This window comes from Anastrepha obliqua, chromosome 5, assembly GCF_027943255.1.
Source record: "Anastrepha obliqua isolate idAnaObli1 chromosome 5, idAnaObli1_1.0, whole genome shotgun sequence".
NCBI classification, from domain to species: Eukaryota; Metazoa; Arthropoda; class Insecta; order Diptera; family Tephritidae; genus Anastrepha; species Anastrepha obliqua.
Window position 1 is genome coordinate 7604503 of NC_072896.1, and position 14216 is coordinate 7618718.

The 14216-nt window shown below is 39.9% G+C and overlaps 1 protein-coding gene across 1 annotated transcript in view; it reads left to right on the top strand.

Moving 5' to 3' along the window:
* The window catches only part of LOC129249297 (uncharacterized), a 62060-nt gene extending 49308 nt beyond the window's left edge, over positions 1–12752 (top strand). The window contains exons 2-3 of the mRNA XM_054889020.1: positions 10442–11089; positions 11170–12752. Coding sequence (XP_054744995.1) covers positions 10592–11089; positions 11170–12312 — 1641 coding nt within the window. The 5' untranslated portion in view covers positions 10442–10591 and the 3' untranslated portion in view covers positions 12313–12752. The remainder of the gene's footprint in view (positions 1–10441; positions 11090–11169) is intronic.
* Positions 12753–14216: the final 1464 nt, after the last annotated feature.

Consider the following 14216-nt stretch of genomic DNA (forward strand, 5'->3'; position numbering starts at 1 on the left):
ATATTGCATGTTGCATACACATGTTATTTGTGGCATGCAACAATTGAAAACGGAAATCAAGCTGCTTACAGTATTTTTTCATAAAAAGCAAAATCACAAAGAATTCCTGCAAAGCTATCAGCACATCAAAGTGCCCTTCCGCTGCTATGTGCAACACGCCGTTCCATGTCAGTTCGCTAGTACTGGCGTCCCTTGGCCCAACAACAGCAAGCGATTCGTTCATTCTTTAATTGCAACTTAGCCACTCATCAGTCATGCAATCATGCCACTGCCACTCAGCAAAGCTATTAATATTATTGTTGCTGCTTGTAGGCTATATATACAGTTGTTACTATTGTTTTTGGTTGAGTCGCGCTGACTTGTTGAATTGTTAAATTGCATTGCACAAATGTGTGGCACACAAGAATGTGCGGCATTCGCCATTAGTTTGCTTCTGCTGCTGTTGATTTGTGTTGTAAAATAGTTTATTTAAAAAATTATGATGTCTTGTTGTTTTTGTTGTTCGTTAGAAATGCAGGCATTTTTACTAAAATTCTTTGGGTGAGAAAAAATTTTCGAGTAGATTCTTTGCATTTTATTTTTGTGGAAAAGTATCAGAACTTGGGCGCAGCACAATTTATTGTTAATGCAATATTAGATTGGAATTGGAGTAAAGACTATGGAAAAAAAGCACAAATTATTTCCTTAAATTTATTATAGTAATTTGAGCCCAGTTAAAAAAAATGCTTCATTTGAACACCGAAATTAGATAGGCAATTTGGTAGAAAAGTCTTCTGCGGTAACTCCCCATTGAGTTTAATGAATGCTTCCAAATCAATGCAATATTTCCGAGGCGAAGTTGGCTGCTAACAAAGAAACAGTCAAGCTCATAGGATCAAGGTTAAGGTCATAGTGAACTCGAAATTAGTCGGCGAACGTTGGACTCTTCGGCCGCATTTAAATATTTCACTTTCCGGCTTACATGGTTTAAGGTCTTAGGGCCATTGCAGAAAACTGCTTCTTTGGGTAGGTGAAGAGGTGAAGCAGCCATATTTCGCCACGGTTTTTCCATTTAAAAATCCAGTGCGGGCTCACTCGATTACTTATGGCTTACTCTCGGTTAGTTGGGCCTCCTGCCAACTCAGCCAGCGTTAATCGAAAACACTGGCATGCAAGATCAAATATCATTGATAAAATTTCCATTGGAATACCTATGGCCACGAGCAAATTAATGATTAAGAATGATTTTTATAATTAAAAATGATTATTATGATTACCCAAGACTTCAATAGGGCATGGAGAGAAGAAGGCAAATGCGTAACAGCTAGGCTACTATGACTGCAAATACACAAGAAAAAGACAAAGGTCTCTAAAGGGAGGATAACTCGAGGGTCGTTTCTGGTATAACCGGTCATTGGCTATTTGGTAGGCATTTCTTGAGACTCCAGTTGACTCCATGAATATTGTAGAAGTTGTAGAGGTGAGGAAGAGGAAGAAACAGTTGAGCACTTCCTCTGCAAATGTCCAGCCTTGGCTAAGATCAGAGCAGGTTTTCTAGGTAAATACTTTTTCAATTCTCTTACAGAACAGTCGCGCGTGGGGATGGTACCACTCCTGCCTTCCTAACAGCCACAAAATGATTCCACGAAGAAAAAGAAATGAGGTTCCCGTGTCACGTAGTGGTATCACAACGGACCAGTAAGGTCTAAGAGAATTTGCTGAAAAACCGACTACCACCATAACCTAACCTAACCTAACCTAAGGCCAAGTATTCCTATGGCTAAACTACTCTTAAGCATTCGAAGGAGCTTCTAAGGCTAACAAAACTGTAACTCCCGATAGCCATTGTCCGTTGAAGATTATTTGCTGTCACCTTGAATCACTTTTGCAGTAGCTGTGTGGCGGATGATGAGCAGTGCCTCTTATTATTCCTGTTCCACTATCCTTCTTTGTTTAATGCGCATACTTTGCACAAATTCCTAGTTAGCCGTCTAAGTTAGACTTAGGGTAAGTACCTAACTTTACTTAACTTATACCCCAGCTTACGTAGCAACTGCATCATAATTTGCTAGTCTAGCTTGTCGCTTCTCGTGAAGTCTTTACAGCTCAAAGCTTCATCGTCTGCATATTTTCTTCGGAAATTCTTCATACGTCAAATCGAACAAATTATTCCAAATGTAAAAAATAAATTTATGCTTGAATGATGAGTATTTAATTAATTAATTTTAATAACACTAAAAAATAAATTAATTGCAAACCAAGACAAATTTTTTTTTAATTTTTTCTTCACTGCCATTTTTTTAAATTTCACTGTCATTACTTCGCACGCAACTGTTAATACATTTTCATTGTTTTCAGCTCCTGTGATTGCTTATTTTAGCGCATAAAACTAATTGCATGTGCTTTAATGCGCTTCGCATAGCGCATGCAGCTTATGCGCCTATTAATATGCAATAATTTTTAATTGGAATAACGAGTTGTGCGCACGGCCAAATTGCATTGCCAGCACATTCTATTAAATGCAATTAGCGCGCCACACTGTAGACGAAAGCTTTGCAATTCGGTGGAAATATTCGCCAAACGCTATGGAGTTGCGCTACAGGAATTCCAATTTTAGATTTTGTCACCAGCAGCGGCCAAACAGCATTCAAGTATGCGTTTATTTTCAGATTATCGGAGACAAATTGTGGTTGTGGTTGACTAATCGATGGATGTAAAGCATTTTAATAATTTTTGTGATTTTTTTTTTCAACTATTTATGCGTTTATGGTTGCTTAGTAGGCAAATAATCTGCTGGTGGTACGAAACGGGTAATTTTGTAAAATTTTAAATAATGCAATAAATAAATATATACGGATTTTTGTGTTTCTTTTGCTGTGATTTTATTGGACTTTTGTATGGTGAGAGCAAAATAATTCAATTTCAATTATGCTGATACTATAGCTGTGTTGCAAGCTGTGGCAATGCATCAATTAAAATAACAAATTTAAAAATATCAGACTATCAAATTTCACTGATATAATTAAAAGATAATATAGTTTTATTTTCGTGTGTTATTCAGCACACTTTATCACTTATATTTGCGAATATGTGAGCAAAATTCAGCAGTGCACATATCAGTGTAACAGGTGCTGTTTTTAGAGTGCAGGGTTACCAGAGTACAGGCTTACCAGAAAATACAGGGTTTGATTGAAAATTAATGAGCCTTCCCGCGCGGAGCGTCTGCCAAGCGATCAACCGAATCGGCTGGTGGGGGAAAATGATCGTTGGACCTTCCCCTTCCACTAGAAACCGGTCCCAGTTCGCTGGCAACAGCCGTGCAGTCAACATCGCTCCGCGCGTGAAAGCTGTTTTAAAAGTGTGTTAGGATTTTGCAGTGGCGAAAATGCAGTGATCGTTGGAGCAACGTTACTCCATCAAATTTTGCGTAAAGCTAAACAGTTTGTACCTCCAGGAAGCACTGTAAATGCGGCATTTTACAAAGAAGTGCTCCTTCGGCTGAAAAACCGCATCGCCCGGGTTCGGCCCGACCTCGTCAACAATTGGACCCCCATATTGACGCTCAAGGGTCCTATTTTGAAGAATATTGGTTGTAAAGGGTCCGCGATATAACTTTACGGAATTAAAAATGCAGTAAAAAAGAAACTACTCAATATTTTTCCAAACTGTTTTTTTTTATTTTGAAGTACAATCCTTCCGGTTAATGATGGAACACAACTTCATTCATATGGCTGCCTCGGCTAGCCATGCACCATCCCATACGATCGGTCCAATTTTTCAACACATTTTTGATTGTAATCGGCTGTATTTCAGCTATGACATCGCGTATGTTGGTCTTCAGTGCATCAATTGTTGCTGGTGGTGCTCTCGGCCACAGCAGCAATATTTTCGGGTGTACGCACGGTTTTTGGTCGGCCACGCGTTGGTTTGTCAATAAGCAACCCAGTTTCTCTTACTCTTTTTGCAAAGTAACGCACATACACTTCATTCGGTGCTTTTCTTCATCCCATTGCCGTACGTAATTTTCGTACACATTCTGCAACATTACCATGATTTTCAAAGTAATGCGTTCTTTGAGCGTATACACAACCATTTTCGTTCAGCGGAAGAATAAAACTAATTTTCTATCAAATCAGATGACAGCTAAGTGTTACCATTCTTCAAATAATACCTAGTTCAAATCCGTAACGAGGATGGCGGGCCCTGTATAAACCAAAAGGTTTACTAAAACTGCTTAAAAAAAATACAGCAGTGAATAATCAGCAGAAATCAAAAAACCAAGAATTTTATTGAATGATTTGAATTTCGATGTGTATTTATCACCATTTGTTTGATTTTCAACACGCCCAAAAAACTAGTTATTTTCAAAACTTTGAAAATCGGCAGCCAATGCGATAACAAAAATTTTGAAAAAAAAGAAAATTAAAATCGGTTCATTAGTCTTCGAGAAATCGTTGCCACCGTATCAAAAAAAGTCGTTTCGAGAAAAACGCGTTTGAAATAAAGCATCGTGTCGTAAGCCCTACGGGGCCGAACCGACGGGCGCTCACTTAAGTGCACAAATAATCGGGGATAAAGCGAATTTCGCTTTAAAATTTTTACCACATTTTCTTGAGGAGTTATACTAACAATTTATGCAAAAAAAATTGATGTTTTTGAGTTTTCACAGTGGCGTTCCCCCTTAAGTAATATAGTAACCAAAGCTTAACCGTTTTCGAGATATTCGCTTTTCCAGATAATTTAAAAAAAAATGTTTTGTGTTGCTTGTTGCACTTTTCATTAAAAGTTAGTTCAATGATCTGATTTTTTTCTGTTTTTAGTTAATAGTTTAGTATGCCAATTAATAAAAATTGTCAATAAAATTTCAGCCAAGCCCCTACAATTAACCCTCCGCCGATCCACCGACCGGCACGGTCGGCACACTGGGTCTTTAAAGTCCTATTCATGTTTTTTATAAACATTTGGTTACACAAAATTAAAAAAAAATTAATTACACTTACTTATGTCTTAAACATTAAATACAACCGCGGTCAAGCTCTTTTGTTTAAAAAATGTTCGAATATAGGTAAATAATTTCAACGGATGGAAACGTTGACAAAGTCAAGGAAAACCATCAAACCATGATTTAAGTTTGAGGGAGGTAGCTCGTGACCTTAGCGTTTCCCACGAATCAATTCGCAACATTTACACCATTAATTGGCATGAGACGCTTGGCTGCTCGACTCGTTCCAAGAGATTTGAATTTCTTTCACAAAATTCATCAGAAGAAGGTGGCTGAAGACATGCTTGAGCAAGTGAATTCGGACCCAAAGTTTATCCAGCGCATCATAACAGGTGATGTGACGTGGTATATTAGTTTGACATGCAAACCAGTCAACAGGCGGCTGAATGGCGCTATCCACAAGAACCGAAACCCAAAAAACCACGTCAAAAGTGAAAGTCATGCTACTTGTTTTCTTTGGTTATCAGGGTGCTGTGCACTCGGAATTCACTTCAAGTGGCTCTACAGTAAATAAAGAATATTATTTGGAAGTTATGCGACGTTTAAGGGAGAAAGTGCATAGGAAACGGCTCAATTTGTGGAAAGAAAACTCATGGATCTGGCACTACGATAACGCACCGTCTCACAAGGTTCATACTGTGAACACTTTTTTGACCAAAAACTCGACAAATATCAGCGAAAAACCACCGTATTCACTTAAATTGTCACTCCGCGGACGCCGCTTTGAGTCGATAGGGGCCATTAAGAAAAATTCGCTGAAGGAGCTGAAGAAGATCTCTTCAAATGCATTTAAAAGGTGCTTTGATGGCTGGACTAATCATTGGCATATGCGTATTGCTTCGAATGGAGCCTATTTTGAAGGCGACAAAATAAATTATGATGGTTGGGCAATTATTTTGCGTTTTATTGAACTATTCCCGTTATATGTTCCACGTGTTATGGAGTTATGGCGTAGGTGGTTTGCTAAAATACATAGAGTGTTATCCTGACACACACCCTAAATGAAAGTTATGCGCTTGAAAAAACACCCATTACTAAGCAAAATCGAAACTTGAAATAATATTCCCATATGCTGTCGTATACCTTTCCTAACTTCAACTATGTATGTATGTATGCACATTCTCATTTTTCCAAAATATCTCGGATATCATTAAACTACCAAAGCTCCCACCATGCACAGAAATTGCACTGCTTTAACTCGTTTTCTCCTATTCCTTATCCTCTTACTTCTTGGCTGGCCTTTAATCGCAGCATGCACGTAGAATTCTCAATCAAGGCCCAAGCCCAATTTATTTAATTACATACAAATTGATTCCCTAACGAATTGTCGTTGTGATTTGATTGCCATTTCCGCCATAGGCGTCCATACCTCCTGCAGTTAATTCGATGATTTCCACTAGTCCAATGTGCCACATGCAAACGCACCCACACAGTTAACCAGCGCATTCGAGTCCATGTGGCAGTTGCTGTGAAAACAGTCCGCATTGCCGCCGCAGTGGGACGTTGGCAGAGCAAAAATCAATTTCAATGCAACAACGTGTCGATGGGAGTTTCTCGATTGCTGACATCGTCACTGCGGACGGGTTTGTGCAGAAGTAGCAAATTAAACGCGCCGGTGTCAAAGTCTATCTTTGGAGAATAGGATAAAAATTTGACATTTACTGCCGCGTGTTTGGTCATTTGCCTTTCGCCTAATTTTCTGTGTACGCTGCAGCGGACGTAAGCTGGCTAAAGTGTCAGTAAAGCTATAAGGGCTAAGTTAGATGCCTACTTGTCGCATCCGCTGTATCATACATCAGATTTGATCTCAGAAACTTTACATTTCGCGCAACATTTTGTTGATTTGCACAAAGTTCGATTTGGTTTAAGTATTGAAAGCAAACCTCGCTGCTTTACCGTTTCTTCAGAGACTGATATATTGGCGCAGATTTCCTATCGAAAATATAGCTTCAAATGATATTTGGTTGTTGTTGTTGTAGCATCATAAACATTCCCCATACATATATGGAGAATGCTGCTGAAGTGACAGTCCTTGGCCGGATATAAATCCGGGTCGTTCCGGTAAAGTAGAATCGACTGTCGTGAAAACGATGATATTTTGGTCAAAAGCGCCATTATTATCGATAGTTTAAGATCTGCAGTTGTAGTCGATGAAGTTCGATAGTCGGTATGTCAGCCAGAATAGCGGTATTAATTAATTAAAATTTAACCTTTTGTTTTTTAGGCTCTTGGGTTGACTTTTGCTCTAAAAAATCTGGTTTACAATACGGGCCATCTTTTTGGTGATGCAAATTGGTTGCTTTTGACCCTATTACACTCCTTTTGTGGTTACTCAAAGAAATGGGTTTATGGGGCTGCCTTAGATGGGTGTGTTTATGCGCGACTGCCAGGTGATTGGCTCTGCTACGAAACCCACTGTGGGAATGAAACACCAAATAATAGAAAAAAAAATATTTTGTTTCTAATAACGGTTGCTCCCCGCCCAATGTAAGCAAAATCCCAAATGTATTTCTGCCGTGAAAAGGCTCTTCATACGAAACCATATATCATTCTGAAGCAGCACCAGGGTTGGTGCGTGACTATCATTCGGAATTCACAGAGAGAACGTTGGTTCGAATCTTGGTGAAAACACCAAAATTAACACAAAACATGTTTCTAATGGCGATCGCCCCTCGGCAGGCAATGGCAAACCTCCGAGTGTATCTTTGCCATGAAAAAGCTGCTCATAAAAATATCTGCCATTCGGAGTCGGCTTGAAACTGTAGGTCCCTCCATTTGTGGAACAACATCAAGACGCACACTACAAATACGAGGAGGAGCTCGGCCAAACACCCCAAAAGGGTGTACCCGCCAATTATATATGCATATATACATATTTTATTCTAAGAAAAGTAAAAGAAAATTATATATATTAAAGAAAAATGAAGGTATTTCATATTGAACACTACATTTTGTCAAAAAAATATCACAAGACTCATACTGTGAGCACTTTTCTGCCCAAAAACTCGACAAATATCATCGCAAAACCGCCATATTCACCGGATTTAGCACCCTGTGACTTTTTCCTTTTCCCAAAACTTAAATTGCCACTCCTCGGACGCCGCTTTGAGTCGATAGAGGCTATTAAGGAGAATTCGCTGAGGAAGAGCTTTTCAAACGCGTTTAAAAGGTTTGATGACTGGACTAGTCATTCGAATGGAGCCTATTTTGAAGGCGACAAAACAAATTATGAAGGTTATACAATTTTTTTGCGTTTAATTGAACAATTACCTGTACTTTTTTGACAAAATGTATATACAGAATTTTAAAAATTGAATAAATTTGAAAACTACTTTCTTACTTACTTTTTTCAAAGTTACATCCCATTATTCTCAAGCTTACAAATACACAAATTTTTAGACGACGAGGAGGTCTAAGATACTTCAATCACTTGACATCGAATCGCTTATTTGAAAAGTCTCAGTTAAGTAATACCATAAAGTCGAAATAGCACATAATTTTTGAGTGCACGTCAGTTGTGACAGTTTATTGTTGGGGCTATGAATGTTTTTCCATTTGTATGTGAAGAACCACAAAGGCTAAGATTATTTGTTCATCGGAAAGGAATACCATTACCCATTATTAAGCCCGGAATCTATTTAGAAAATTCAGATTACAAGTTTATTCCTCAAAAGTTATGTTATCGCCTTCAAAGTACTCCTCATCAACTGCAACACACTTATGCCAGCGTTTGATCGAGCTCGCAAAATATCTCTGGAACTCCATTTTCGGTGTAGTCATCAGAGTCGTATTCGATTTTTCCATTACTTCCATGTGTCTGTTAAACCGCGTTCCATGTAATGGTTTTTTACTCTATCAAACAGAAAAAAATCGCAGGGAGTCATATCAGATGAATTCAATGGCTATGTCCTTATTAACTATCTGACCTACTGGCAAAAATTCGTGGTGTACAATGCCGTTGTAATCCATAAAAACCGTGAGCATCCCTTTAATTTTTTTTTCGTTGAAAACGACGTGGTTTGGTCCATTCGGAGCTCTCCAGTTACTTACCTGATATCTGGATTATCTGGATTGCGTGTCGCACTCATCAACCCACTTCTCGTCTTCAGTAATGATGCGTTTGATGAATGTTGAGTCGGATTCAGCCTTGGAAATCATATCTTTGGGGATATCAGCGCAGTCCCTGTTTTGCGTGTAATTCAGGCCATTTACAACTTTCAGCAACATGGCGCAAACTGAAATAATTAACTTTAATTTCCTGAACGGGTCCATAAGCACTGTTCAAGTCTTCTGCCAGCTCACTGATGGTTAATTGGCGATTATGGGTCAACTTTTCTTTGACTTTATTGATAATTTCATTAGTTGGCGGCGGCCTGCCACTACGTTTGTGATCCTCGATAGGCTCACGTTGCGTTTTGCGGCGTTCTTGGTACACGTAAATTACTGTTGGCTGCTTTCTTTAGAGTTTCACTACCAAAATAGTTTCACAACATAACTGAGATTTTCCATTTTTTAGATTTTTCATAAGATTTTTCCACCATTGAAATCATTTGTAACGCAAAATTAAATACAAACTAAGTTTTGCAAATTTAAATCCATTTTTAAATAAAAAAAATCTAAAACACATGCAGAGGTAAATTTACTCTAGACGCCGTAACTTTGACAAATGACAAGCAATGGCAATAAAATTGGTTGGAATGTTAATCACAGATCTGGCAAACTAACAAAAAAAAAACCATAACTTAAATCAGCTGACTTAGAGCAAAACGTGACGGTTGCTCCCGAAACTTTTTGACCAACTGCTGTACTAAAAAAAATCACCAAATTGTTTTATTACTTTTTTTTTATGAGGCAACCAAACTGATTTAATACCTGCTAAAGGAAATTTTAAAGGCATTTCTTAGCCCCGCTCTCTCTCTCTCTCTCTCTATCTCTCTCTCTCTCTCTCTCTCTCTCTTAGCTTCACAGTCTGTGGTGGACCATAGCTTCATCAACAATCCTCCCCCAATTCAGTCTCTCTCTTGCCTCATTTCTCCAATTACGAACGTTCATCGCATTTAAGTCTGCTTCTACGTCATCAACCCATCTCTTTCTTGGTAGGCCTCTCTTTCTTCCTTCAATTGGACGTTACTTTGCGTCCCTTATTTTATTCTTAGCCATTATAAATAAATGAAGATAAGTAAAAATCAAAAGGCATTTTTAGTATAGAAAAAGTAAGTAAGTAGTCTCATCTCATAAATTCATAGACTTACTTCACAGCACTGTTAACATAAATTACAAACAGTTAATATTGATGAAAATGCGTAAAAAATATTATCATCTTATTTTTTAATTAACGTCGAACATAAGTTAGTACGTAAACTTAATTTCAACAGAATTGCACAGCCCTCTATTGTTTACACAGCATCTATGTAGTCATCACCAATCTCTGAAAGTGAATTTTCCGCCTCTTTCTTTCAGCATCAACTCATGTCAATCAATCCACGCAATCTCCACGGCGTAGTAAATATTTGCATACAGCTATTCCACGTAAAAGCAAACACTCAACCACCCACACAAGGCAACAACTGAACGCACTGAAAAAAGAGTGGAATTAAAGCGCGCGCCTAAATGTATGCAGCGCACCGTGCAACGCAACTTGCTAAAACTATAACAATGGCATGCAGCGTGCAGAAGCAACCCACACAGCCACAACACACAGCAGCAACGGTAACAGCAACAACGCCACCCACAATGGCAGTGACAGCGTTGGCGTCAACTAATAACAGCAGCAACATTGGCAGCCAAATTGGTGGTGGCGGTGGCAGTAGTAGCAGCATGAGTGGTGGTGTTGGAATTTTGGCCGCAGCCATCAGCGATGCAACCAACAAACCGCTAACACCGAAACCACGCGGCTCATTACCGAATGACGCAAATCAACCGCCACGGCTTGAATTTCACTGGCCCCCCGTGCCGGTGAGTACGCACACCAGCAATCTGCGCCTGAATATGATGAATCAGAATCCAAAGGACCTGCACACGGCGCGACTCATGATCGAGGAGTTGCGTACAAAGGTGCGCTGTCAGGCGGAGCACATCATGAAATGGAAGAAGGCATATGCGCTGCAGGTTTGTGTCTGTCTGAATTGGTTTTCACTGAGTTAGATGAATTGAGTTACTCATTGGCATTCATTTTATTTCTCTTACAGATACAACAACACTATCGCTACCAGAAGGAGAAGACAGATCAGATGAATACGCTGACCTCGCAACTTCTACTACTCGAGTCGCGGCTGAAGCGTAAGCAAAAACAAATTGCAAGCTTGCTCAGCCATCGCGAGCTCACTATACAGCGACAGCAAAAAATTATCGATACACTTTCGAATCGCCTCTCAGATCATGGACTAGATGCCATAGAGGCGAACTACACCACGGAGCTGGATTCGTTGAATGACTCCGACTCGGCAGTGGTGTTGGAAGACATCGACTCGGATAGCAGCAATATGCCATTTGGTACACGCCGTCGCAGCAGTGGCGGTGGTGGTTCGGGCAGTGGCTACGGCTCTGGCGCCGGCCAGAGTGGCGGTGATGGCATCACTATTGTGCGCTCCATCTCCGATGCCATCGAAACGAATTTAAATAAGTACAGCGGCGTGCGGCGTAACAACTGTTTCCTGCGACGCCCGGAAATATTGGAGACTGTTTACTCGGTGGAGGAGGATCCGGAACCGACATCTGATGTGGCGGAGAAGCGTGACAAATTTCGCAATCGCTCGGAAAAAGCGCTAAGTTCGAGCTCAACGGAAGGACAAATTGATGGCAACTCTTCGCATCCACCAGCGCCTCACACACCAGCTCATCCTACGTTGCATCAAACTAACAGCGCACAGCTGGAACATACGACAGAAAGTATTCGCATCACACCACCCTCACCGCAACGCCAGCACAGCATATCGCAACCACTGGAATCGCCGACGAACGACGGCTATACCGCCTACAGTGTCAAGGTACCGCAGTTGCGCACCACAGCCGCCACACCCACTACAGAGAAGGTCAATGCGTTGGCGACCGCTGACGTCGATGGCAGTTCGACCGGCGTTAAGTCGCAGGTAACGAACTACAATCGCGTCATGTCCAACCATCGCTCGGTGACCAAACCAAAGGATGTCAAATACAAACGCATCAACAAGGCAAAATCGAAAAGTCTCGAAGAGCTGCGTGGTCGTCTCAAAAATTTGGTGGAGCGTGGTGGCAGCACGGGTGCAAGTCTAGACGTGCCAGCTGGTGGCAGTGTCGCCGCCGCGTCATACACACACAGTGTAATGCCACAGACTGCACAGTCATACGCGTGACAATGGTCCTCATACGGAGGCTCTACCGCTACGCTCGCCGTCATTGCAGCCACAGCGCCCATTGCCTCCTTCGATGCCGACATGGACGACTATGCAGTGGATGAGGATGAATGCGATTGCTTGCAAGTAGTAACTCAGCCTAAGCAGCAAGAACAGGAGGAGCCGGTCACAAATGTGCAGCAGCCCGTTATAAGTGTGGAGCAGCCCGCTGAATGGGACGGCAAGCTGAGCACCTCCGAAGAGCAGTTGCGCTCGCAGCCGTTTTCGCCGCTCAGGCACTGCATACCGAAACGATCGCTGACATTGCCGCGCATACTCGTGCCGCAGTCTGCATTCGGTGCGAGTGGCGGTGGTGCGGCCGGCTCTGGGCGCAGTGGCGGTGGGCGTGGCGGTTTCTAGCAGTTAAAAAAATTCTTCATACGTAATTGTGATAAAAAGTGAATGCGTCTCAGCCACCACTGGCAAGGCACTCACACTGCAATCATTTGTTTATGTGTTTTTTTGTTGTTGTAAATTTGCAATCCTTTGACTTTTGTAACATTTGTTTCCTGGTTTCGTTTACTAGAACTGCATAGAGTTTAGAATAAAAGTTGCTTTAAGTTGGCATTTATTGATTAATTAAGCTGCATTTACGTTTACTCATACATACATACACACATACATACATATATACTTATTTTACTTCGGATCTACTCAATTCAAATGATCTTTGTGCATGCAATGTATTTTTTAATTAGTTGATACAAAAAACCTATTTGCTAAGTTCACTCAATAAAATTTAAAAATACATAAAAAATATTTATTTTCGTTTTTTCTTTTCTCATTTTGTTTTCCGAAAATATTACAGTTGCGCATGAAAATTTCTACATAAAAAAAAAAAATATTTACAATTTACCGCTGACGCTTTGAGTATACGCAAATTCTTTTAGCCGCTGTACTTTATTATTCCCTTGTGGGATATCGCAGCCATAGCGAGTAAATAAAAATGTTGCACCAGTTCATTTAAACCTAAATGTCGGCCTTAAATTTTACACAAACATTTTCACATAAGAATAAATAAAATAAAATACTCATAAGTAGAGTAAAGTCGGGTATTGTGGGCACCATTTTACCTTGTTATTAATTTCTGCCAAAATAATCGTAATGGAAAAGCGATATTTTTTTCTTTCCAACAGACATTCAATTATCTTTACGTTTTATTGCAAAATATACCCTAATATAATCGTTTTCGTCTGATAATATAGAAAAACTGAAACCACCTTAAAAGTTGATGAAAAGAAAAATGGTGGGTAATGTGGCCCAGGGTATTCGGGTAAAGTGGGGCACTAGACAAAATCCCCAAAAACAATTGTAAGAGTTCATGATAAGCCAATAAATTTATTCATATATTTTTTTGTATTTTAATTAATGACCTTCTTGGTTGACTATTTGAAAACAAAAAAAAAAAATATTAAACTTAGGTAAATATAAATCCACATTCTGTATAGCAGATGGCGGAAACTTGTGTTTTTCATACTCTTGTAAATCGAAAAACTTCTTTACATTTTCTTTTATACACCCATTGCTCTATTAAAAGACGTTCCCGTTGGAGAGCGAAAACTAAGCTCATTTTTTGTGCCTGCGCAGGAATCCATGCATCCAACCTTTCCCTGCAAACTGCTTAAGAAACGAAAATTTGATTGACACTTGGCAATTTCGTCAATTGAAACGCTAGGGAACGAATATCGTGTGTTGTGAAGCCGCAAAGTCTTGATTGCATTTCTAATGTATATTTTACAAGGTATTTTTCTGTGGCTTCGTCCAGTATTGGCTAACGTCTAAGAGGGGTTTTTAAAAGCAATGTAAAACGCGGCACATCAAAAGTCTTTGATGCAAAAAGTGTGCCCATCTTCTCATTCCTAACA